Source organism: Chanodichthys erythropterus, chromosome 10, assembly GCF_024489055.1.
Source record: "Chanodichthys erythropterus isolate Z2021 chromosome 10, ASM2448905v1, whole genome shotgun sequence".
NCBI classification, from domain to species: domain Eukaryota; kingdom Metazoa; phylum Chordata; class Actinopteri; order Cypriniformes; family Xenocyprididae; genus Chanodichthys; species Chanodichthys erythropterus.
In genome coordinates, this window is record NC_090230.1 from 40,699,651 (window position 1) to 40,725,140 (window position 25,490).

General features: G+C 34.9%; 1 protein-coding gene across 1 annotated transcript in view; it reads right to left on the reverse strand.

The window, feature by feature from the left end:
- Positions 1 to 25,490, reverse strand: part of nbeaa (neurobeachin a) — a 157,800-nt gene that overhangs the window by 41,463 nt on the left and 90,847 nt on the right. The window contains exons 9-18 of the mRNA XM_067397734.1: positions 22,108 to 22,305; positions 21,439 to 21,572; positions 16,632 to 16,740; positions 16,237 to 16,389; positions 12,871 to 13,039; positions 9,371 to 9,450; positions 5,500 to 5,562; positions 4,999 to 5,096; positions 3,864 to 3,956; positions 1,057 to 1,165 (exon numbers count right to left, since the gene is read on the reverse strand). Coding sequence (XP_067253835.1) covers positions 1,057 to 1,165; positions 3,864 to 3,956; positions 4,999 to 5,096; positions 5,500 to 5,562; positions 9,371 to 9,450; positions 12,871 to 13,039; positions 16,237 to 16,389; positions 16,632 to 16,740; positions 21,439 to 21,572; positions 22,108 to 22,305 — 1,206 coding nt within the window. The remainder of the gene's footprint in view (positions 1 to 1,056; positions 1,166 to 3,863; positions 3,957 to 4,998; positions 5,097 to 5,499; positions 5,563 to 9,370; positions 9,451 to 12,870; positions 13,040 to 16,236; positions 16,390 to 16,631; positions 16,741 to 21,438; positions 21,573 to 22,107; positions 22,306 to 25,490) is intronic.

Below are 25,490 nucleotides of genomic sequence, written 5' to 3' on the forward strand. Positions count from 1 at the left end.
CATTATTTGATTAATGTTATAAAAAATATATGTATATAATTAATAATTGTTTTATTATTTAATTATTTATTTAATATATTATATTCTATATTAATACACCACTTTACTTGGAACTATTTGTGACCCTGGACCACAAAACCAGTCAGGGTCAATTTTAAGGGTCAATTTATACATAATCTGAAAGCTGAATAAATAAGCTTTCCATTGATATGGTTTGTTAGGATAGGGCAATATTTGGCCAAGATACAACTATTTGAAAATCTGGAATCTGAGGGTGCAAAATATTGAGAAAACTGCCTTTAAAGTTGTTCAAATGAAGTATTTAGCAACACATATTACTTACAAAAGTACATTTTTATATATATTTATGGTGGGAAATTTACAAAATATATTTATGGAACATGATCTTTATTTAATATCCTAATCATTTTTGGCATAAAAGAAAAATCAATCATTTTGACCCATATAATGTATTGTTGGCTGTTGCCTCAAACATACCCATGCGACTTATGACTATTTTTTTGGTCTAGGGTCACATATTATCTGTTTATTAACCATTTAATAAACACTGTTGCTTATCATGATGCTGTTGCTGCTATTTTTTTCATGCTTAAAAATACCCTTTTACTCTTGGTAAAATCACTGCATGGATAGCCTCTTTTGGCTCATTGCTTTAATAACTGTGGCAATAAATATTTATGAAAATTACAATGGCTATAATCAGGCATACTGGATTTATTAAAATGCATTTTTCCCTCTTTCAAAATTTTTATGGATAAAAAGATGTGTATTTCTTGTTATTAGACACTTGCTTCTGGTAAAATTTAATCATGGTGGTTATAATCATACAACCAAATAGATAATTTCTACAATGACACGTGTAACTGAAAACATTTGCTTTGTTTTGAAAGATTCTACATCCATGTCATTCATGATAACTGCTATACTGCCTAGAGTGACATAAACAAAAAATACCCAATGCTCCTTTGGATAATGCATCATACATACAGGCATCATAGAATGTGTTGCTAAAAATATATGCAGACAGGCTGATACCTCGTAGAGCGTGTTGTAGGTGGTGATGGTCACAGTGCTGGTGTGCATCATTAGCCGTTCTCCGAGCAACGTGAAGAGGCTGTGTGTGTGCATGATCTCCACCTTCCTCCTGTACACAGACACATACACAGAGCAGGGGGAAGTGAGATAAGAGGCGCTTGCGTCATGTTGTTTGCGGTGACACTGGCGATGCAAAGGCGGGTATAATCTTCCTCACAGGTTCAATTTTACCCCAAAGTCTTCCACACCATTAAGATCAATGAGGAGACGCATGCTACGGGCACACTGATGCGATTAGAAGTGACACCACGCTCCTCAAGGGCACACACACACACAAACACAGCTGTCAGTGGCCCTCTTACAGCCTCTCGAAGACATCAGCATTCCCGAGCACGTCAGTCAGGGGGAGGGGACGTGACAGCACAAAGACTGCCGGTCAAATGCATTTAATTCACCTCTCAGACACACACACAAAAGGCTGAATATGCATATGACTGATTAATATGCAAATAAATGACACCAGCTCTGCAAGTGGGCGTGTCTAACATTAATCTGAACTTTCTAAAAAATTGTAATAACAGAGATATAAACACTGATACATTTTATTTTTATTATTTATGCTTTTTTTTTTTCACCTTTACTTATAGGTAAGTAGACAGAAGAAAAATGACGGGAGAAGATGAGGAAACAACCAGATTTTATGTACTACTTGGTGGATAAACAAGTGCAAAAAAATTATTGATTGATTTTTAAATCTCATTTTATATGTAAGCATGAATGTGATGGGCGTCTAAATAATCAAGTATAGCCTTTGTAGCATCTTCTTCTCTTGTCTAAAGCTCTGCCTTTGCGGACACACGCTCTGTCAGCACGATTATTCCGGCAGTAGCCTATGCGTTTAACTCGTCCTGTCAGCTACAGAACACTCATTCTCTAAATGTGCTCTCTTCCCCTCCTGAAAGGGCAGGTTCATGTAGCCGGGTCATTTCTGCCTGTGCAGTGCCGTTTGAACTCCAAAAACATGAATGTGGCTGTGTTGTAATCGAAGGGAGTATTTCTATGAAAGGTTATACTAAACCAGGCTTTCAGAAAAATGCACTGCTGAAGCTCAAAAGCTTAAAATAAAGAAAGTTAACGGCATGTCTAACAGGATATAAATAAAGAGCTAGAGTCAGCCATTGCTCAGTGAGAGTTCAGATCAGTATGAGATATTTTTAATAGAACTGTCAAAAATAACATGTTCATTTCTGCAGTTTATGTTTTCTTTTTAAAGTGCCCCTATTATGGATTTTTGAAAATTACCTTTCATGCAGTGTGTAATGCAGCTGTATGTGAATGTAAACAGTCTGCAAAGTTATAAAGCTGAAAGTGCATCATAAATAAAGTTTTTGTCTCTCAAAAGAAAGTCGACTCTGAACCGATTAAATGAGTCGTTTGTAATTTGAATCCCATTTCCACGAAGTTCACACGTTAATACACGTGTTAATACATTTGCATAATGCCCGCCTACGTTCTGCATGGACATCCCATGAAAACTTGAACCCCTCTCAAACGCTTTAGCTCATTAGTGTGGATAACATGTCGACAAGACGCTGCACTGTGAAAGGAAATTCGGTTTATTTTCACTTCCAAAGGATGAGGCTGTGAAGAATCAATTGTTAAAGATGGGACAGTACCTGCTTTAATTGGATCAACTTGCTCCTCAGAATCACAACCTTTAATTGTGATTAATTATTGATGTATTTAATCTGAGAATCACTGAGAAACGTCCTGCTCAAGTCGTCCTTGTGATGGAGGTTTGGGTTGAATAACAAGTTGTTCCAAGTTGTTCGTCGGACTCGCACTCAGATTGATATGGTAAAATCAACGCCATCGTTACTGTCTTTACAGTGTGTTAAATCACTGAGCTTTAGGAAGCCTCCGGAGCTGTAAGTGGTAGACCAATCACAACAGACTGGGCCATCTGGCCAATCAGAGCAGAGCAGGCTCACGGAAAGGAGGGATTTAAAGAGACTGATTCATCCGACGAGTCATTTGAGAATCATTGAAAAATGTAATGATTGATGTGCAATGTATATTATGTGAAAATGAAAGTGTTTTTTGTTTTTTTTTTAACCTTGGGTGCATGTAAACCTATTGTAGGGGACCTCCTAAACAAAATTAGGAGCCTTTCAAATAACATAATATTTGCACTTTAACACCTTATAAATATTTAAAGCAAATAATGCAAATAAAATAACTTTGTTATTTAAAAGGGATTGTACAAAAGACTTACATGTTGAAAAAATATTTTGGCACAGGAAAAAAGAAAGAAAGAAAAAGTAAAAAAAAAAAAAAAAAAATGTATAAAATATAACAAAAAAATAATAATAATAAAATAGATTTTGAGATAAAAAAAGATTTCTAAATAACTTGCTAGTTTTTCATGTTAGAAGGCAGTACAGCAGAAGAAATTAAGAAAAAAATGGCATCATCTGTACAAACCAGATGTCTTGAAAGCATAATATATAAAAAATGTAGTGAAGTAGTGTAGTTAATTAAATTTCACCCTTGTGTTCACTATTTGTGATAAAATAAGATTGAATATATGGAACTATAAGATTTCCACCTTTAAATTGTGAGCTTAATTTTTTACAAAATATATTAAGACATATAGTATGATGGGGACATGAAAATTAATTGCATAGTAGGAATGACCCAGCCAAAGTTTCTTTGCTTGCTAACATACCACAGACAGTTTTGTATGCTCATATAAGTCAAAATAGCCACACATCCTTCACACAAATGTTTTGATCATTAATACGCACTTGTGTCCAAGATGTTTCAGGAAGTAGCCGAGAACTTTTAGAGCTTGGACTCGTATACTCTCGCTTTTGGAGGCCAGGAGCTTGTAGATGACTCTGAAAAGGAAATATCGAAGATTCATAAATTGTTGGGAATACAAAGTGTGTATCATTTCAACCTCTGATGGATTTCTGTAAATATTTTTGTTATGTTTTTTTAGAATTTTTTACTTCATCAGAAATGTACGAAACTTGGTAAAGATTTTGGCACTTGCTATGCGAAAAAAAACAAAACAAAATCATGGACATGATTTGAAAACATTAAATGGTCCTGGAAGAAAAATGCATGAATGGGAAACAAATTTCATCTAGTGGAAACTTTTGGTACTGCGCCCAAACAAAATCTAGCTGAAAGCTCATTTTTTGAGATACCAAGCACAAATTTGGAACAAAGCTTGTTTTGATTTATGGCTTTGATTTCCTCACAGTTTTAGAGTAAAATGTGTTTTGGAAAATATATATATTTAATATAAAATTATAAAATATATAGTTAATATAAAATATAATTTTTTAGCATTTTTCATAACAAAAAACATACAATTCTCTAACTTTTTTGTTCACTTTTTAAAACTTGTTTCACTTCAGCAATAATCTGCCAAGCATCATCTTTAAAAAGAGACCAAACTTAAGTCTGTTCTCCAAAGCATTCAAGATTTATGACAGTTTGAGCTGGAACTTTCATTTTCATCAGGTCTTTGCTCAAAAAGTGAATAAATGAATTATAGCTACTGCATAAATATAATTTAGTACCATAAAATCTCCTAAAAATACAAATATTAAATAAAAAACATTATTGAACTAAAATATGGTGCATTTATTTCATTGAAAAAAAAAAAAAAAAAATGGTAAAAATGGTGACTGCAACACGAAGAGCACCAGAGGGAAACCACAGAAAAATTATCTATTATTACATATCTGAATAGAATGTCAGCCCTAGAAATAAAATTTTATAAAGGGAGGGCAGTTCAAATAAGCACTTAGGTCCCTTGTGATGGGTTGTGAGGCAAGAGGAAATGTGATTGATGCAGCTGTGACAATCCAAATCTATTTCAGTTACATAACCAGACCATGCAAGAGCCGTTTGTCCCTGAGGCCTCACCGTATTCCATTCCTCTGGTCAAAGGCAGGGATCATGGAGGCGGGGTGCTCAGACATGAGTGCGACCAAGAGCTGTAGCACATCATGGATGTTTTCGTCCTATAGGAGAGAAAAATGAACAAACAGACATTGAACCAGACCAGAGTAGACTGTAATGATCCACCAGATACCCTTAAAATGTCTGGATGTTATATAATACTGCACTTAACTAGCAGTTTTCAGGATTCATTTGGTGTTTTCAATCAAATGGCTGCAGAGATGGTGCATTACAGCAATTTCATGGGACTCAATCAAAACATTAATGCAGCTTTCAGGATAATACTATAGCTCCTTCCCGATGGACTCAAAGACTTCTGCACTTCTGATACCTGAGGTGAACATTTTAGCCTTCCAGACTAATTAAATCATTTTTTCATAAAGAACATGGAACATGGCTTGTTCAATAAAGGCTAAAGAAATTGAGCCCACAAGACCTTTTGCTCTGTTTATTGATCAGTTTTACCTCATGCATGGTTAGCAGGTAGTTTAATATGCTCTGCAACTCATCTTCCTTTACTCCTCGGTCCTAAAAAAACCCAAAAAACATACACACAAAATTTGATATAAGCAGGCCCATTCTCAGTGTTAAATTTGACACCGTTTTAATTTTACTTTTGATAAAAATGTTGGTAACACTTAAACGATGCATTATAAAGTAATATAATACATTAACTATACCATTGTAATGCATTGTATGATCTCATGTGAAATTGTATCCACAGTTATAATACATTATAATCAGGGTTTGACATTATCTTTTGTTGCTCACCAGCCACTGTGGCTAGTGTTTTCCCAAAGTTTCTAGCCACTCAGCATTTTCACTGACCACAATTTTGACATCGATACTATGGAGAAAAACTGCTATATAGATATTTTTAATATTATCTCATAATTTGGCAGCAGGTATATTAGGCTGATGTCACTTTAAGACCTGACGCACAGATCCATTATACTGTTACACATGCGTTTTCTTTCTCAACTGTTTACATTCACTTAAAACATAACTGACCGTGTTACGTGAATACTTGCAAAGACCAGCATTATGATGTTATTTTGTGTGTATTTGACCGTTTACGTGCAATAAGCAGTGAAAAAAGAACTCAATTTAGTACTGAGAGGCTGCTTTATGTGCACGCACTTTGGGTGTGAGCACAAAATCTGCAGGGATGAGTAAAATAATGAGGAATATGCGCAATCCCACAGTGAAATTCAAGCCCTGTTACACCAACAATATTGATCCGGAGCAAATGAAACGAGTGAGTGAGGGGAGGCGGGTTTGTGTGTCAACTCGCTGTCAGAGAGATGAGATAGCGAGAGAGCGCAGCTGGTATCGTGTATCTATTCTGTAGAAATTAGTATTGGAAGTGTTTCAGATATTTCAGTATTGAATATGTATTTTTGACAACACAACATTGCACTTAGTTTATCATTTCAGATGCCTTTTTAAGTAGTAGGAGTGACTGCATTACACAACACTGCTGAAATCCACCTGCATTTGGCGGGTTGACAGATGTTAATGTCAAGCCCTGAAATATAATTGTAATTAAAAAAATTTAAATATACACATTTTCAATTTTAACATTACCATTTAAGATCGCTGTTTTGCTTTGTTGATGTTTGAGTTTTAAGGCACCCGATTAAAGATCTTGCAATGTGTCTTGCATGCTATGAATGTTGGTTTTAAAATATTCTATGATGTTTTGCCTTTTGAGGAAATACTTTAATATTTATATAATAATTTGACTTAATTTCTGTTAATTAAGTTGGGTATTTTAAGGTACTGAATGAATAGGTAAAATCATTTGATGTTGCGGGTGTCTGCATTGAGCCTCAATGCTTTGTTTGGTGAAGTGAAGGGTGTTTGTGATGGATTGGGGCCACTATTACAGGCCTCTCACAACACTAATAATTGCACAAAAAGCCAGAAAATGTGGAAAGGGGGCAGAGTATAATAGGAACAAAACAAAAAGGCAGCGGCTAAAATGAATAAAACGTGCTGCTTGGCAACCACATCGCGTTTCTCAAAACAGGACAATAGCCTAGAGTGCAAACAACACACACATTTCTTTGTGTGGAGTGATGATCCATAATGCAATTCTGTCTGTGTTGGCCCCATCAAGCCGTTTGTGTTGTTTTTAAACAAACAAAGGCAAATAAACAAATTTCTGCATGACTGCCTTACAAACTGGATCAAATTTCTGGGAAAAATGAGGATAAATTGTGTTATTTTAACAAAGCAGATGTGTCTTCCGGCTGTCACTGTTTGGGAACTAATGCATTTTATTCAAGCTGCCCGATTCATTGCAATGACATGTCAAATATAATCAGTTTTGAAGAACAAAGTGTTGATGCGCATAGCAAGACGAAGCAGAAACAAAATGTGTGTCAAAGATGTAACACTTTTTATAATAAATGTATGACGAGATTTATTAAAATGTCTAACTGCAAAATATGCATCAGGGATATGATTTATTCCTATGTTATATAGTCTTTGATTAATAAAAAGTATTAATATCAAAAAATTATTTCAAATACATAAAATGCACAATTAAATATAATATATATGATAATAAAATAGTACTTTAATAGTATTATGTAGCTCAAGAGACAAGATTTTTACACAATATTTTTAAGAAATCCTCAATGACGAAATACATATCTAGAAAAATAGTCTGCAGGTGCATTTGAAATGTCTTAACTAATCATCTTGTAATGAATGTCATTCAGTTCTACTTTCTGAGCATGAATTATCATAAGCATTGAAAGACAACGATATATAAGCAATATACAAACTCAATTGACTGGCTTCTCTCCTGTATGATTTCATGTGAATCTCTTCTGACCTTAGAACTGTACATCATTTATGAGCTTCTACAACTTTTGACCTCCTAACTGAACTCCTTTCCAAAAATTGATTATAGAAATAAAAACAGTACAAATAAAAATAACAGTTTTCTCTTAGTCTTATTAAAGGGTTAGTTCACCCAAAAACGAAAATTCTGTCATTTATTACTTACCCTCATGCCGTTCCACACCCGTAAGACCTTCGTTAATCTTCAGAACACAAATTAAGATATTTTAGTTGAAATCCGATAGCTCCGTGAGGCCTCCATAGGGAGCAATGGACACTTCCGCTCTTAAGATCTATAAAGGTACTAAAAACATATTTAAATCGGTTCATGTGAGTACAGTGGTTCAATATTAATATTATAAAGCGACGAGAATATTTTTGGAGCGCCAAAAAAAGCTAAATAATGACTTATTTAGTGATGGTCGATTTCAAAACACTGCTTCAGGAAGCATCGAAGCACAGATGAATCAGTGTGTCGAATCTGCAGTTCGGAGCGCCAAATTCATGTGATTTCAGCTGACACGCTATCCGAATCATGATTCGATACACTGATTCATTTGTGCTCCGATGCTTCATGAAGCAGTGTTTTGAAATCGGCCATCACTAAAGAAGTCGTTATTTTGTTTTTTTGGCGCTCCAAAAATATTCTCGTTGCTTTATAATATTAATATTGAACCACTGTACTCACATGAACTGATTTAAATATGATTTTAGTACCTTTATGGATCCTGAGAGAGGAAGTGTCATTGCTCCCTATGGAGGCCGCACGGAGCTATCGGATTTCAACTAAAATATCTTAATTTGTGTTCTGAAGATTAACGAAGGTCTTATGGGTGTGGAACGGCATGAGGGTAAGTAATAAATGACAGAATTTTCATTTATGGGTGAACTAACCCTTTAATAAGACTAAGAGAAAACTGTTATTAATTTTTTTTTATATACTGTTTTTATTTCTATGATCAATTTGTGGAAAGGAGTTCACTTTTGAATGCGCACTCGCGTTTTACTTTCAATTTCAATTTTGCGATTGCGCATACTCTGAATAGTAAGCAGCGGTATTGACCATGCATTCTACAAGATAAGACATTTATCAGATGATTGGGTTCTTGTACAACAAATCCTCCGCCATGGTCTTGTCAGTCATCTCACTTACTCTCGTCACGTGATCAGTGAACTCTGATTCCTGCTGCAGATTGTGTTGTATGAACTGGATGGAATTGAAGTGAGTTTTTTTCAACTGAATTAAATGGTTTTTATTTCTATGAAAAGCAAAATGTCAGTGGAGGCATATTGTAAACGGAGTGGTGGCACATTCTATCGTAATGTCAGCCTCACACTCCATCATGGCACTATCACAAGACAGCTTTTCACCTCGATGAGAAATCTTGTCACATTTAATCTCACAAGATCTTGTCAAACCCAGAGTATATATATTTTTATATAAAAATCTATAAAAATATATACTGATTTTGTACTGTCTCACCTTGAGAATGAGCTGTTTGAGGAAAAGAAGCATGAACGCCCGCAAGGATATAATTTCCTTCTGAGAGGGCCGTGGACCATCTGTAAGAAAACACAGTGATTTACAACAATTACATCGGTTGCACACATCTAAATTCTTAATAAACACCCGCGTACGGCAATTAAATATACCTGAGATGCTTAAGATCACCAATGAACCAAAAAAATGAGCAAAAAAATACATTCAGCAGGGCTGACGCTATAAAATATATCACTCTCTTTGAATATTTCCCAAAACTAACAGCTAAAAAACCCAGAAAAAAGCATGTTTTGCTAGTGACTCAGCTATTAATGAACAAACTAAAACCCGGAGCTTGTAAGGAATTACTCGTTTCATTTTTCAGGGATGAGGGAAAAGCCGCAGCTCAAAGCTGCAGGTTTCTTCCGATGAGTTCAAACTGAATATAGTACAGTGACACACAACACACAAGAAAAACAGCACTTAAGACGTAGCTTAGGGAATACGAGCCCCTAAACGACACACCAACCCCATTTCCAAACCACACAACCACCTATTTCTCTTACAATCCCTCACTATCTTTCTCAAATAGGCACAAACACATTCCTCATCTTTTATTGAACATGCAGCGCGCAGACATTACAAAGTCGCTATAAAAAATTCACATGGCTTCCTATATGAAAGGCCACAGCTCAGTGCATGCGTGTGATGTAATGAAGCAGGTCAGCGGCTTCCCATCTCGAGCCACGTTCATCCCCACATTGAGTGTGTGTTGGTGTGTGTCGTCATTGTCCTTGTACTGCAGTTCTGAGCCCTGTGTGTAGTTATATACACAAGCGCTCTTTGGCGGCGAGCATTTGTATGCTATGAACGTGGTCAAGGTCTATTTGTACCCAGGTATATCCCTTGACCTTTCCCAGCTGCAGTGATTTGGTGCAGTGAGAGAATTGATGACCGCGAGTGTAGACTGTGCTCTGCTAGAGAGATCTGGAAGGAGAGATTTGTCTTGGGTCAGGGCATGTGCGTCTCACCGTATTCAGCGAGATGACCACCCAACGGCATCCCAAGGGTCAAAGCAAAGTCAGTTAGGACAATCATTCAATCAATGCCACCTGTTATCATCACAGATGTAGCATTCGCAAGAATATGACAAAATATTTGTCAATGACGTTGAATCGGTGTAAATGTGCTTACAGTTATGCAAATAAATCCTTTGTGAAACGCAATTAGAATTAGATTTACACTGTTTTTGTTGACCAAAATTTAATTTACATTTACACTTTTATGTCGCCTGGATTTTAAAATCTAATTAAGACTAAACATAAATTAAAAAAAAGGTTTTAACACTACAGTACTTTAAGTGGAAACAAACACACTCGTTCTACAATGTGACAGACCCATGCAGCATCATGGGAAGGGCAACGTGGTTGCCATGGTGACACGGGCTCTGCATCTAACACAGATAAGCAGCCACAAGTCACAGTGCTATCTGAAGTACACAGGGAAGAGAAGAAAGAAATGCAACTACTGCCTTGTCTAAATTAATCAACACGTCCGCTATATATATATAGAATAGAATGGACAACATCCAAAAACTGAAACACACACACAGATTTTATGCACACAGCATAAAAAAAAAAAAAAAAAAAAAATATATATATATATATATATATATATATATATATATATATATATATATATATATATATATATATATACACACAGTATATATATATATAATTATTATTATTTTTTATATATATATATATATATATATATATATATATATAATTATTATTATTTTATATATATATATATATATATATATATATATATATATATATATATATATATATATATATATATATATATATAAAATGTGCATGCTCATTTACCCTATTTTTACAATTAGAATTATCCTATGTTCACGTAAAGTTCCTTTTTAAAAGCATTCTAAATGTTATCTTTAGCAAATCTCAAAATTAATATCAATTTCAATTTCATCACTGCACATTGTTGTGATGACTAAATTCCATTACATTTAAAAATTCTGACTTTATATCACATAATGATGAGTTTATATCTCACAATTCTGACTTTATATCACACAGTTGCGAGTTTATATCTCGCAATTCTGACTTTATAACTCACAATTGTGAGAAAAAAAGTCAGAATTCTGAGATATAAACTTGCAATTACCGTTTTTATTTAGTGGCGGAAACAGGCTTCCATACACTGAAGACTGGAGTAATGACGCTGAAAATACAGCTGCCATCACAGAAATAAATTACATTTCAAAATATATTAAAAGAAATGGTTATTTTAAAATGTAATAATATTTCACAAATTTACTGTTATTATTGTATTTTTGATCAAATAAATGCAGCTTTGGTGAGCATAAGAGACAACGTTCAAAACCATAACAAATCTTTCTGATTTCAAACTTTTTAACCTTTGCAGCCATCTTGTGATGCCTAAGGTAATATTCAAAACAATTGATTTTGATTTTTAATTTATTTAGACAAAATAGTATAGAACTGTAATTTTAGCCAATTATTGGTTCTTGGCCATGACTTAAAAATAATTATTGGCTTATTTGTACTGGCCAGAATTTTAATACCAGTGCATCTTTATATAAAATAAAATGGTATATGCTTGGTTGAACAAGGAGATCATTGTGATCATCTGTATGGGGGGCTAATGAGCAATGCTTATACTGTAAGTGTGTCAGATCATTCTTGCTCACAGCTGACACAGTAAAACACCTCATGATGCTGTTAAAGATGTTGGATGCTACAAATCATTCACTTCAGACTTTAAAGCATCACTACACCATCTATCTAACTCAGAGACTCACCTCTGGGAATGACAGCCCAGGATGGAGAAAGAGAGAGATGGCAAACAGATGGAAGAACTGACAGATTTTGCATGTGGCATTTGGGAAAACAGCAAGAAGGAAGGAGAAACAAATGAAAGAAAAACTACAGCGAGTGAGAAAATGAGACAAGAGAAAGATAAAATAGGAAAAAGAAAAATGAAAAAACAAGAGCGAGACAGAGAGAATGTAATCTTGAGAGAAAAACAAGATTTAGAATGAAGAGAGAACAAAAGTCTGAAGAACAAAAGTGCATAGGATACGAAAATAGACCGAGACGAAGGGAGAAAAATGGAGTGGGCAGTGTTTCAAGATTCATTTGTGCTTAATATTACAGGCTGTCTTTTTGTAGACACATGCTCCACCTTGCCACAACACACCGGCTAGTGTGTTCAAGGACTTCTGAACTGCTCAGCTGTTCCCAGAACGTGTATTTCCTGTTGTTTTGTCAAAATCAAAATGATCATATGATCTCAAGATCTAGGGATTTCATTTAGGCAAATTTTGGTTCATGATCTGTGATGAGCAATGTGCAACTATACAGCACAGTTGAACAGTATGACGTGGAGTATAAAAGATACACATATGGATGTAAACACTGGAAGTATATGCGTGTTTGAGAACTCACCAAGGCCTTTAGGGTTGATACCACTGCTTTCCAGAGGGTTGCTGGCCCAGTAGTAGTACTTGAGGGTGTGCATGAGCTGCAGGACTGTGCCCACTCTACGGATGGTGCTGTAGATGGTGGCAGTGCCAATGAATTCAGCTGACAGGTATGTGTAGAGGGAAAGCTGAACCTGAGATATGGAAAACACACAATGGATTGCAAGATTTAAAATGGGCTGAAAGGGTAATAGTAAAAAGGATCGTTTCCATCTTAGATGATGATTGGTCAATTCAGAGTTTCTAAAATACACAGCACAGTTAGATTACAAGGCATATATGTTCTACTGGAAGGATGACACTTAATTTTTAATGTAAAAAAAATCTTAATTTTATAAAAACTATATATATTATAATTATGTATATTATAATAATATTATAAAATCATATTTTATAATAAAGTAAAAATAATTTGCTATATAAAACAACATTTTAATAATAATCTTTTCTTAATATTATAATATATATTTAATATATTTTTATATTTTAAAATAATACAATACCGCCACTTCTTTTGTGATTAAAATATCTTAAAATGCAATAAATGTATTATTTTTGTATTCTGGCATGATTTTATAACACCATATATCAACATAGTGCAAAATGGTATTAAAATTATTTGTAGAAGTCATTGCTTTGTTTTGAGAAAGAATGTCTGGAAAAATTAATTTCACTGATGTCATTCAGAGTAACCAATATAAAGGGAAGTCATGCGGTCAATATCATGTGTTAGGTTGTCCTTTTCTTAGCTAGCTAGCAAGTTAACAAGCATTGTTTCAAAATATTGCCATTCAGTATAGCCAAAAATGTCATTTGGTAAAACCGAAATTTTAAAAACTTGAACTGAATGACATTTTTGGTGACAAATTTTGTCCATCTCATTAGTGAAAATGTTAATTGATTATAAAAACCACATAATCTCATCATTAACACTTAATAAAACTTCAGAATTAAGCAATAAGGCACTCAAGGCATTTGTGAATAAGAGTCGGTAGGATTTTTTAATGTTTTTGAAAGAAGTCTCTTATGCTCACCAAGGATAAAAATACAGTGAAAACATTACTACACTTTTAACATTTTAATATATTTTAAAAATATAATGTATTCCTTTACTGGGAAACCTGAACGTTTTCATTATTGTCAATATTAATAACAGTCATGCGGCTTAATATTTTTGTGGAATCCATGATACATTTTTTTTAATAGTTCTTTGATGAATAGAAAGTTCAAAAGAAAAAGATTTATTTGAAATACAATTTTTGTCACATTATCAATGCCGTTACTGTCACTTTTAATGCATCCTTGCCGAATAAGTAAATTAATAAACTAAAATAAGTAAATAATTGACTTAAAAATTAAATTCTCTAACCCAAAATGTTTGAATGGTAGTGTATATTATCCTACTGTTCCTTCAGCTGGAACAACTGATTAACTTTCCAAGAGTCAACAAATAAGTATGAAAAACACAACACACCTGGGTTACAGATTTTTCCCATTTACAAAGTTGTTTTTCTGCAAAGAAAAAGTTCCTGTGATTCTGTGTAAAAACCCATTCCCTTGAAACTATCCCTGTGGGACCCTCACACACACACACACATATCCCACATTTACAAACAGCCACTTCATACACTGATCAACATGGACATACTAATTAGGCTCAGGCTTAATGAGGCTGCCGTGGAAACCACATTTTATCAATGTATTTAATCTCATGTTGAACCAGCCTGCTGATTCAGGTCAATATCATGGGGTCATTTCCCCCCTAACTAAATTACAGCTTTACTTGCAAGCAAGTCAAAGAGAAAGCAAGACAACGAGGACCTCTTATGACAAGCTGAATCCAATTTTACACTGAAAATGTAAGTAGTGCCTGAATAAAACTCACTGCAATACATTTGCTAAGGTGTTATGGGTGGGTTTTTAATGAACTGTGAGAGATTTGAAAAATGTATTCCTTCAGATCAAGGTAGAATATTAAAAAGTGTGAAATCTGCCTCAGTCCAAAAAACCTGATCTATAACTTCTTTATCTATTATCTCTTTTTATCTCTATAGAAGTAATCTTTCACATTTCTCCTTCCTGTACTCCAGCCTTCATTTTATCTCTCTCTCTCTCTTTCATTCCCTCTGGATGTTTCTTCATTCTCTCTATCATAAAGGGCTGTAGTCGCTGTGGGATATTCACTCCTCTGCATGGATGGGTGAAGGAACAAAAGCGGGCGATCGTTTCTTCCTGCGGTCATGTTTCCCAGGTCATTATCTAATAATTGAGCCTCCCTGTTTTTGTAGAGGAAAGGAACTTTTTTTTTTTTGTTCCAAATTAGTGAATAAAGTGTCTTTGAATGCAAAGTTTACTCGCAAACTTCACACCCTGTGAACTTGATGGATAAAAATATCTAGAAGCATATGCTTTGTGCATCATCAAGTACACAAGTTCTGCATGCATAATGTAAGCAAACTGCTTGGGTTAGAATGTCATTAACGCTTACAAAAAGACTTTTGGTCATTCAATTGTACACAGATGGTATCAAGACTATATATGTATTGCAATTTTCACTTGTTTCTATCACTGAACAAAAAATGTATATATTACATATAACAAACAAACATGTACACTACCATTCAAAAGTTTAGAATCAGTAAGATGCCAAGTTTAAATTACATTTAATGTTGAATTACATTCAAAAGTGACAGTAAAGACACATATAGTGTCACAAAATTTCTATTTCAAATAAATGTTTTACTTTGAACTTTCAAAAAGTTTCCAAAAAAAAAAAAAAAAAAAAAGCATCAGAAATGTTTCTCAAAGTGGAAATGATTCAGTCAGTCAACAGGTTGTAGTACTAAGATGGCGGCACCCTTGCTACAAAAGCTAGAGCAAAACATCTCTTTTTTCCCCCTCTTTTAAACAGTTACATTTATCGTGTTTGTTCTATAATTTTTGATTAGAGTGGAAATCCATTTACTAAATACTGTTAATTGACTGCTTCATTTCCACTTTAAGCACCAAATCAGCATATTAGAATGAATGAAGACTGGAGTAATGGCTGCTGATAATGGCTTCGCCATCACAGGAATAAATGACATTTTTAAATATATTACAATAGAAAAATTTTATTTTAAATTGTAATAATATTTCACAATATTACACTTTTTACTATATTTTTGATCAAATATATACAACCTTTGTGAGCACAAGAGACCCCTTTTAAAACTCTCAAATCTTACAGACTTTTGAAAACTCATGTAAAATCTGCAATCCTTTGAAATATTATTTAAAAAGTAACAACAATGGCATGTGAAACGTGACTCTTTACGTGTGATGAGCTCACCTTAGCTGGTGTATGGATCCAGATGGCAGCATTAAACAAAACATGATCACATAGCTGCTTCAGTAAAGGAGCTCCATGAGTCAAGCCATCCAGATACTTGGCAAAGGACAGAAACTGCTCCAAAACTGCCCTGGTGATGTGCATCCGAGAAGACTGATGAGGAGAGAGAGAAAGACAAAGTGAGAGACACGGTTTGGGAGGCGAGACAGATAATGCGATTCAGGCTTTTAACATATAATTATATTCTAATCTTTTTACTAACAGAAATACTAGACAAGGGACAGAAGATTTTGGTGCATGATGCAAGCTGGACTCAACCCTGTATCATAAAAGCAGTGCAAGTTTGAATCAGACACAATTTTGGACAAAAATTAATGAGTTGATTACTATCTTACCTTCTCTAGCAAATAGCCAATGACAAGGAAGCCTTTTCCTCCCAACATTTGCTCCTGCATGGCTACTGAACTCTTCAACAAGTCCACTAGGAAAGCGAGGAGAGTGGCACTGAAGTGTAAAGGGGGAAAAAAAGCATTTAAAAGGGATTAGAATACAATGAGTAATGAGTTGGAACCTTCATCTCTAACATGAGCACCAAGGCTCAACATATCTATTCGCCAACAACTAAACCACATCTCCAAAATTCATTATATCTCTTATGGAGGCCATAGGCCATAAAAAGGTACAGTTCACACACATAAAGATGGATCCCCTCCCTAGAAGTAATATTACCACCGAGCACAAATTATGTCTTAGTTTCTTAAATGATGTTGTTGAGTTGATGAGATTGCTGATGAAATGTCTCTTTCTCTTTCTGAACTGCCATAAGCCGATGGATGGGCTGGTGACCTCACCCATCTCCCCGAAGACTGTAAACCCCAGTGGGGAACATTACCACTGATCGATACCCCACAGATCTCTGCTCTGCTGACTATGCCTGCCAGCTCACTTCTGATCTCTAATCTACTCGCCATGCCTGTGAGCTCCAGAGCAGAACCACACAGTGACCTGAGAAATGAGGGTATGGCCATACCAGCCTCCCATCCCTCCTTGAGCAGTCTAGTGTCTCTATGAACATGAATGCCATGAATCTCTCAAAATCCCACATTCTATCTGTCACGCTCTATTTCTATCCGAGAATGACAGATTCCATTTATAATTCATGGCAGACGTCCCTGACAGTGACTGACTTGAGTTTCAGTCTACATTATGAAATGCAAAACTAGAAGCTTTCGACTCAAGTTTTGAGAGGGCCATGTAGACATTGCTTTGACATTTACTTAGGGCTGGGACAATAAATCGATGCATCGCCAATCGAGAAATGATTCTGAGATTTTCCGAATGCATTGCGATTTTCTCCCCTAATCGATTCTGAGCTTAGTTTTTAATAGCAGACTGCACTGTGTGCTTTAGAAACAGCCGTACTCTGCTTACTTCCAATTTCTTACACACACCACTTCTATAAAATAATCATTCATAAAGTTTGAAGCGAATTACAAAAGGTGTTTGCAGTGGGCCGTTTACATTGATCTCACATCATAAAAGCATTCTGAAGTGCAAGTACATTCTCTGATTCAATCGAACGCAAGAGAAGAGAATCGCAATGCATTTGGAACATTTAAAGCCCCGTTCACACCGCCAGCGACACAAAGTGACAAAAATCCCATTCATTTCAAAGGTGCCCTAGAATCAAAAATTGAATTTACCTTGGCATAGTTGAATAACAAGAGTTCAGTACATGGAAATGACATACAGTGAGTCTCAAACTCCATTGTTTCCTCCTTGTGTAAATCTCATTTGTTTAAAAGACCTCTGAAGAACAGGCGAATCTCAACATAACACCGACTGTTACGTAACAGTCAGGATCATTAATATGTATGACCCCTATATTTGCATATGCCAGCCCATGTTCAAGGCATTACACAAGAGCAGGCAGTATTAACGTCTGGATCTATGCAGAGCTGAATCATCAGACTAGGTAAGCAAGCAAGAACAATTGGAATGATTACATGATATTTTTACTGATATTTGTAAATTGTCTTTATAAATGTTTCGTTAGCATGTTGCTAATGTACTGTTAAATGTGGTTAAAGTTACCATCGTTTCTTACTGTATTCACGGAGACAAGACTGTCGCTATTTTCATTTTTAAACACTTGCAGTCTGTATAATTCATAAACACAACTTCATTTTCTATAAATCTCTCCAACAGTGTGTAATGTTAGCTTTAGCCACGTAGCACAGCCTCAAACTCATTCAGAATCAAACGTAAACATCCAAATAAATACTATACTCACATGATCCGACGCATACATGCAGTATGCATGACGAACATCTTGTAAAGATCCATTTGAGGGTTATATTAGCGGTGTGAACTTCGTAAATGCACTGTATTATAGTCGAGAGCTCGGGCCGCAGCCTGAATCAGTGCATAGTTAATGTCGCCCCAAAATAGGCAGTTAAAAAAATTATTAAAAAAAATCTATGGGGTATTTTGAGCTGAAATTTCACAGACACATTCAGGGGACACCTTAGACTTATATTGCATCTTATAAAAACTGGTTCTAGGGCACCTTTCAATGGAGCGCTGGCGACTTCCGTCGACAAGAGCGATAGAATGTAGGCGTATCAAGCGAAGGGAGACACACGACAAAAGTTCAAATATTTAAACTTTACTCAAATCAGGAGCTAATTTCGCGAGCGACGACCAATGGGAGTGAAGGCTCTCTGGAGCTCACGTCACCGTTTTGAGTGCAGGCAAGACAGACAGGAATAATTCTGATTATTCGGAATTTCACTGTTTTATATGATTTGACTGTACATACATGGATATAATAAAATGATGCATGGAAAGTCTTGTCGGCAGTCTTGTGAGTTTCAATCATACATTTTGTGTTGTTAATTATATGATGCTGTGAGCAGTTTAGCACTGCTGCAGTTTAGGGGTGTGCACAAATAGTCGAATATTCGTTCTGTAATTAATATTCGAAAAATAAAAATACTAATATGAATTTTACTATGTTGCTTTGCTGTCCATAAATACAGTGAATCCATGATAAATCCTAAGCACTAAAACTTGCAGCTATAACTAAATGCACCAGGTGGCGCTGTGGAGCGTGTTTAACAAGTTTATTTTATTTGATCGTCACATTTGGTGGTCTGCCTCGCTAAGTTTGGAATTACAAAATATGATCTTACAAAATGGAATTACTTTTGATCAAATTAATTAATGAAACCGAGTTATCATAATATCACCACCATAATGAGAAAGCACATGAAATCTAAACACCCGTCGAATGACGAAAGACAACTGTCCATCACTGTAAGATGATAACTTAACTAATAGCAAAATGATTTTGAGACATATGCTTACTTTAAGTTTCGGCGAGGGAGATATATTTACAAACAGAGAACAAAGTGCTACTGTTAGAAACTTAGCTTTGCACACAGTTATGTATTATTATCTTTGTGTCTCTGCAACGTCTGTCAGCACGGCTCATTTTCTCATCCGAGCATGTGGATATTATTGTTTTTCTCAACATGAACATGTGAAACAATTTAAACACAATAACCATATACTGACTCGAGTGTATTCTGAACATTTTGTACAATAACTGGTGGCGCTGTCTGCTTTATTAGTGTTTTTCCCACTCACGCTGCTTGAGATTAATATTTTCTGTTTACACATATTGTTTAATGCTTTAAACTAAAAGAAAACCTTAAGATGTAATAAGCTTGTTGTGTATATTGCTTACTAATCGTAAGCTTGTTCATAAATGGTTACAAAATATTGATGAATAAAACAATAACGTCTTTCTCGTTTAACCTCATTTAAATAAACGAATATTCGTTTTTTACGAGCCCAAATATCCGAATACAATATTTTGGAAAAATGCCCATCCCTACTGCAGTTCATATACAGTTTCCCCTGCATTGTGTTGATTATTAGGGACAAGAAAATTGATTATCTGTCAAATTCGAATGACGTTTTAGTATTTTTGACAGTATGAGTGAGTTTAATTTGTTGATAGACCGATTGTTAATCTAGTTAATGATTTAATGCACTGAGCTCTGCAGTCACAACACTCTACAAAAGCAGAATGTTACTTTTAATTATTTTAAGCCTAATTCCTAGCCAAATTAGAATGATTTCTTAGTTTTATATATCATTTATGATTGCATTTTCTATAGATATGGCCAGACGTGCAGTCTACCAATGATATTAGAGCGACAGCACTAGGAACGCCCACAAGCGACTTCACAGTACAGAGACTAGCGACATGCAGCGAAAAAGTCTAGCTGGCGGTGTGAACGGGACTTGAGAATCGATCCACGAATCGTGATGCATTGATTTATTGTCCCAGCCCTATTTACAATACAAATAATGACTGTTTTTCGAAATTGGTAGCTCTCCAAACTCACACCACTGGTTGAGCCAATGTTTCTGTGTTGGTATGGTTTGGATGATCAAGGCAAACAGGTCAAAAATAACAAATGAACAAACAAACAAAAAGGCTTATTTTTCAAAATTGCTTATTTTTATAAAGTTTACACTACTGTTCAAAAGTTTGAGGTCGGTAAGATTTTTTATGTTTTTGAAAGAAGTCTCTAATGCTCACCAAGGATGCATTTATTTAATTAAAAATACAGTAATATTGTGAAATATTACTGCAATTTAAAATAACTGTTTCTATTTTAACATATTTTAAAATGTAATTTATTCTTGTGATGCAAAGCTGAATTTCAGTAGCCATAACTCCAGTCTTCAGTGTCACATGACCCTTCAGAAATAGTTCTAATATTCTGATTTGCTGCTCAAGAAACATTTTCTATTATTATCAATGTTGAAAAAAGTTGTGCTGTTTTTTCAAGATTCTCTGATAAATAGAAAGATTTAAAAAAACATTTATTTGAAATAGAAATTCATTCATTCTTCAGTTACTTTATAAATATCTTTCCTGTGACTTTTGATCAATTTAATGCGTCCTTCGCTAAATAAAATTAATCTTACCGGTCCCAAACTTTGAACAGAAATGTATTTAGTATAGTATAGCCTCTGCATATAAAAAAGGTAGAATATTTTCTTTATTATATAAATGTCATATAATGATTTAAAAAATTTAAATCTATTAGATCTAATGAACCTTGAGAGTTGAAATTCTAAATTTAGCTCAGTGAATCTGCAGTTTGTATGGTCGATACTCACCAGACGGTCGTCTCCACAGGGCTGTCGTTGGGTTGCCTGTAGTCCAGCTGTGAGAAGAGTGGGAAAAGAACTTGGATTCCTCCAATAGAGTGGATGGCGCTGTGGATGGAGTGAGTGACGATAGCCTTCACATCCTGCACACCCATGCAAAAATGGCTTATTAGAAAATGTAACATAAAACACTTTCTAGAAAACCTTCTTAGAAGGTCATAATGTGCTATATACGTGTACAGTATACAATATAATGTGCATTATAATCAGTTGTATGATCATGAACATTTACAATATACTGTAGCACATTTCTCACAATATAGCAGTCTCTCAAAACCTTGTGTTTTTTCTGTGTTACACCAATGATATGTCAATATCATTACCCAAATTATAAAGATATTGTTTGGGATTCATCGATAATTTGCCTCATTTTAAGTTTGTCCCAAAAAAAATGGCCATTTCATTTAATACATTTAGAATATGTCTATTTTGTTCAACAAAAGAGAGAGAAACAGAAGTTTCACAGATAGACATGCTGTTTAACTAATTATTCCAAACTATTCCCTCTCTACAAAAATAGTTCTGTAGCCTGTTTTTTTCCCAGTATTCAAGAATCAGTGAACAACAGCAGTGATAAACATGATATATGATATTTGTGCGTAAGAGAATCAAACAGACCTGCAGCATTAGGGCATGTGGAGAGTGCACAAATATAGAGGGGTTTTCCCTGGGCGAGGACTCCAGGCACAGCTGTGCGTCGGTGGCTTTAGCATTGTAGGTGAAGGCAATGCTGCTGGCCAACTTCCCATCATACAAAACCTGCTTATGGTGCTCAGCCAGGTGGATGTCGCTTTCTGACTTGAACTTAAACGTGCTCTGTGAAGACAGACAACACAAGTTTAGTAAATGAGTAATATCCTTCAAACAAAATTTTTCTCACATTTTGCTTCTCTTTCAGTCTCTCTTGGCAGCGGGCTCATGGAAAACACCAGGGACTGGGCCGCATCCCAGAGGACTGATAATAATAATAATAATAAAAAAGCTTTAATTACTGAGGCACAGAGCAGCCACATATACAAGCATACATTATCTTAATGAAGCTCTGACTGCAGAAATGTGCCATTTCACTAATGGCTCTGAATGGTGAGTGTGTGCCGGTATGAGCATGTGTGTGTAAATGTGCAAGTATCTGCAAAATCTCTCTCATGTAGAGCACTTTGTGCCACTAGTCATCTACTCAACTGAGGGAGTGAATGATGGACTTACATAAGATCAGGCAGAATTTCTTGACTGTGCATGACAGGATTTTCAACTCGCCGTTTGATTTGCTTTTCCCCCAAGATTTATATATGGGATGTTTGGAAACTATTTTTTTTTATCTCAATTTTTTATTATTTTATTATAATTTTTTTATGCATTTTACCCAGTGAACAGCCTTTGTGTAAGTGTTTTAGTCAGATAAATGTGTAATTCAAAGACATCCATCCATTTTTCTATGGCAATTGCCCTTTAGGGGATGCTGGAGCCTATCTCAGCATCTCCAGCCACAGGCATGTAAAAAATCCTGGACAGGTGGCCAATTTAAAGACATGTCAAATATTCTGGATATTCTATAAATAAATAAATAAATAAATAAATGTTAAGACTTTATTTGCTAATGAGAGGGGACAGATTAACCAAAAATGGATAGATTAACCAATAATATCAAAGTATAAAATGCCAAAATGTCATCCAAAGACCAAACAAATCCTAATGTATAAAATCAAGTCCCATCTCACATTATTTAACACTGAATATTCTATTTTAGAATATTCTATCTCTGAATATTTTATTTTGCTTTTAAAACCCAAATTTGCATTTTATTCAATATTTTACTTCAATTACCTTCAAAAAACAGAGTATATATGTAATTATACTTACAATATTAAAGTTTTTTAAACAAACAAATATATATATATATATATATATATATATATATATATATATATATATATATATATATATATATATATATATATATATATATATATATATATATATACACACACACACACACACACACAGTCAAACCAAAAATTATTCAGACATTTTTGATATTTTCGATATATTTTTACTAGTGTGTGCAGGACACTATAGTTCATTTATGTAAGTGAGGATAGCAAAATAAAGTAAACTGTGACATATTATACGCAAAAATTCTTCATACAGTGGACTACTAGTAAAATTGCTAAAAATATGGAACCAAAAATTATTCAGACACTTTGACCTGACCATGTCTTGCTTAAGTGTCATCTGACATAATTAATATTATAGTGAATAAACTGTATTAATGAATGAAATGTTCAAGGTGTCTTAATAAATTTTGGTTTGACTGTACATACACAATTATTTTCAACCTTCATTCTGACCTGTCTGAAATGTTCAGTTTTTTTAGCGACTCCTTTAAGGCTTATTAGTAAACGGCCACTGTAATGACTGGCTAACACGTCATTGTATAGGTAACAGTATCGAACCACTCGCTATTGCACGCAAGTAAGTGTTTTGAAAACATTATCCATATAAAACTGGTTCGGTGTACCAGAACCTTGCTCGCCTCCTCCACACCACTGAACGCCATTGATTTCTCATATGCATTATGTGTAACAGAAATGGCAGCTCTCATCAGCTGGTTGAGCTGGGACAATGCATCTATAGGCAAAATTTTGTCACACCGGGAGGGAAGAAAGGTGTTTAACAAGCTGGATGAATCAAAGCGAACATTCTTTCACTCTTCCATTTGTCCTGCTGTTGACACTCAAGTGCGTGGAGTATGTCAGAATCTGAAAGCGCATCTGTATACTGTATTTAGTGTAGAGAGCGTCAATGATTATAATGGGGTCTATTTGCTTTTGTCAAAAGATCAAAAAATTTGATTTCTTATGACTCCTTGAACTTTCTATCGGACTAAATATTAAGCATTATAAGCAATATTATAGGCATGCACATAACCAAAACAACCTGCAACATCTAATTGCCTCACAAGTCTACAGCAGCACTTCTGAACAGGAATGACAGACGTATTAGTAATGAGACCAGCACAAACACAGTCACGCACACACACACTGAGCAATTTTTCAAAAAACAGTACGATGCAAATAAGCCGTTGCACTGGCACTGAGATTCGCTGCAGTTTCCTCAGGACTACAGCCAACGTGTCCACTTAGCAACACACTGACTGGCACTGAACACAGCATCAAAACTTATCTACCAGACACTACTCACACACTCACTCCAGAAACAAAACACACACAAACAATATTAACTAGCTCTCTAAATTGGGACATTTCTTAGCCTTTTATTATTTATGAACATTATGAAGAACAGCATGAGAAGTTTTACTGTGCAAAGAGTCTAGCAGCTAAAGCACAGCATGCTGTCAGCACACTAATTAAACATCAAAAATATGAAACAAAACCTGAAATATATCTCAAAATATCTGAAATATAAAAAAAACAGTAAATAATAATAAGTATACAGATAAATGAACTATGCGAATAAAAACTAAAACAAATAATAACTATGTAAATAAATGTTTTCATAGTTTCATATATATGTATATATATATATATGTATATATATATATATATATATATATATATATATATATATATATATATATATATATATATATATATATAATAACCAATAAATAACATATAAAGCACATCATGCTATTAGTGTCAGGGTTCTGTCACTTCGGTCTAGTTTATTTCTTGGTTTTGTGACAGAGCTCTGACACTCCCGTTCTTGTCGTGTTTTTGTGTGAGCGTACAGTCTCGAGTGTTCTCGGGGCTGTGCGCTCTCTTGTCTGCGTGCCTTGTTTCATGTTGGGAGCGTGAAGTTCGGATCCCGGCACTCGTGTCTAGTTTGGTTTCGGTTTCGTGTCGGGATTCGGACACTCGCGCTCCCAGTCCTGTCTTTATTGTGAGCGCACGGTTTGTGTGTACTTTCACTTGCCGTGCGCTCTTGTCTCGTGTTTTGTGTAGCACGCGGTTATTTCCATCTGCCGCGTGCTTTCATGT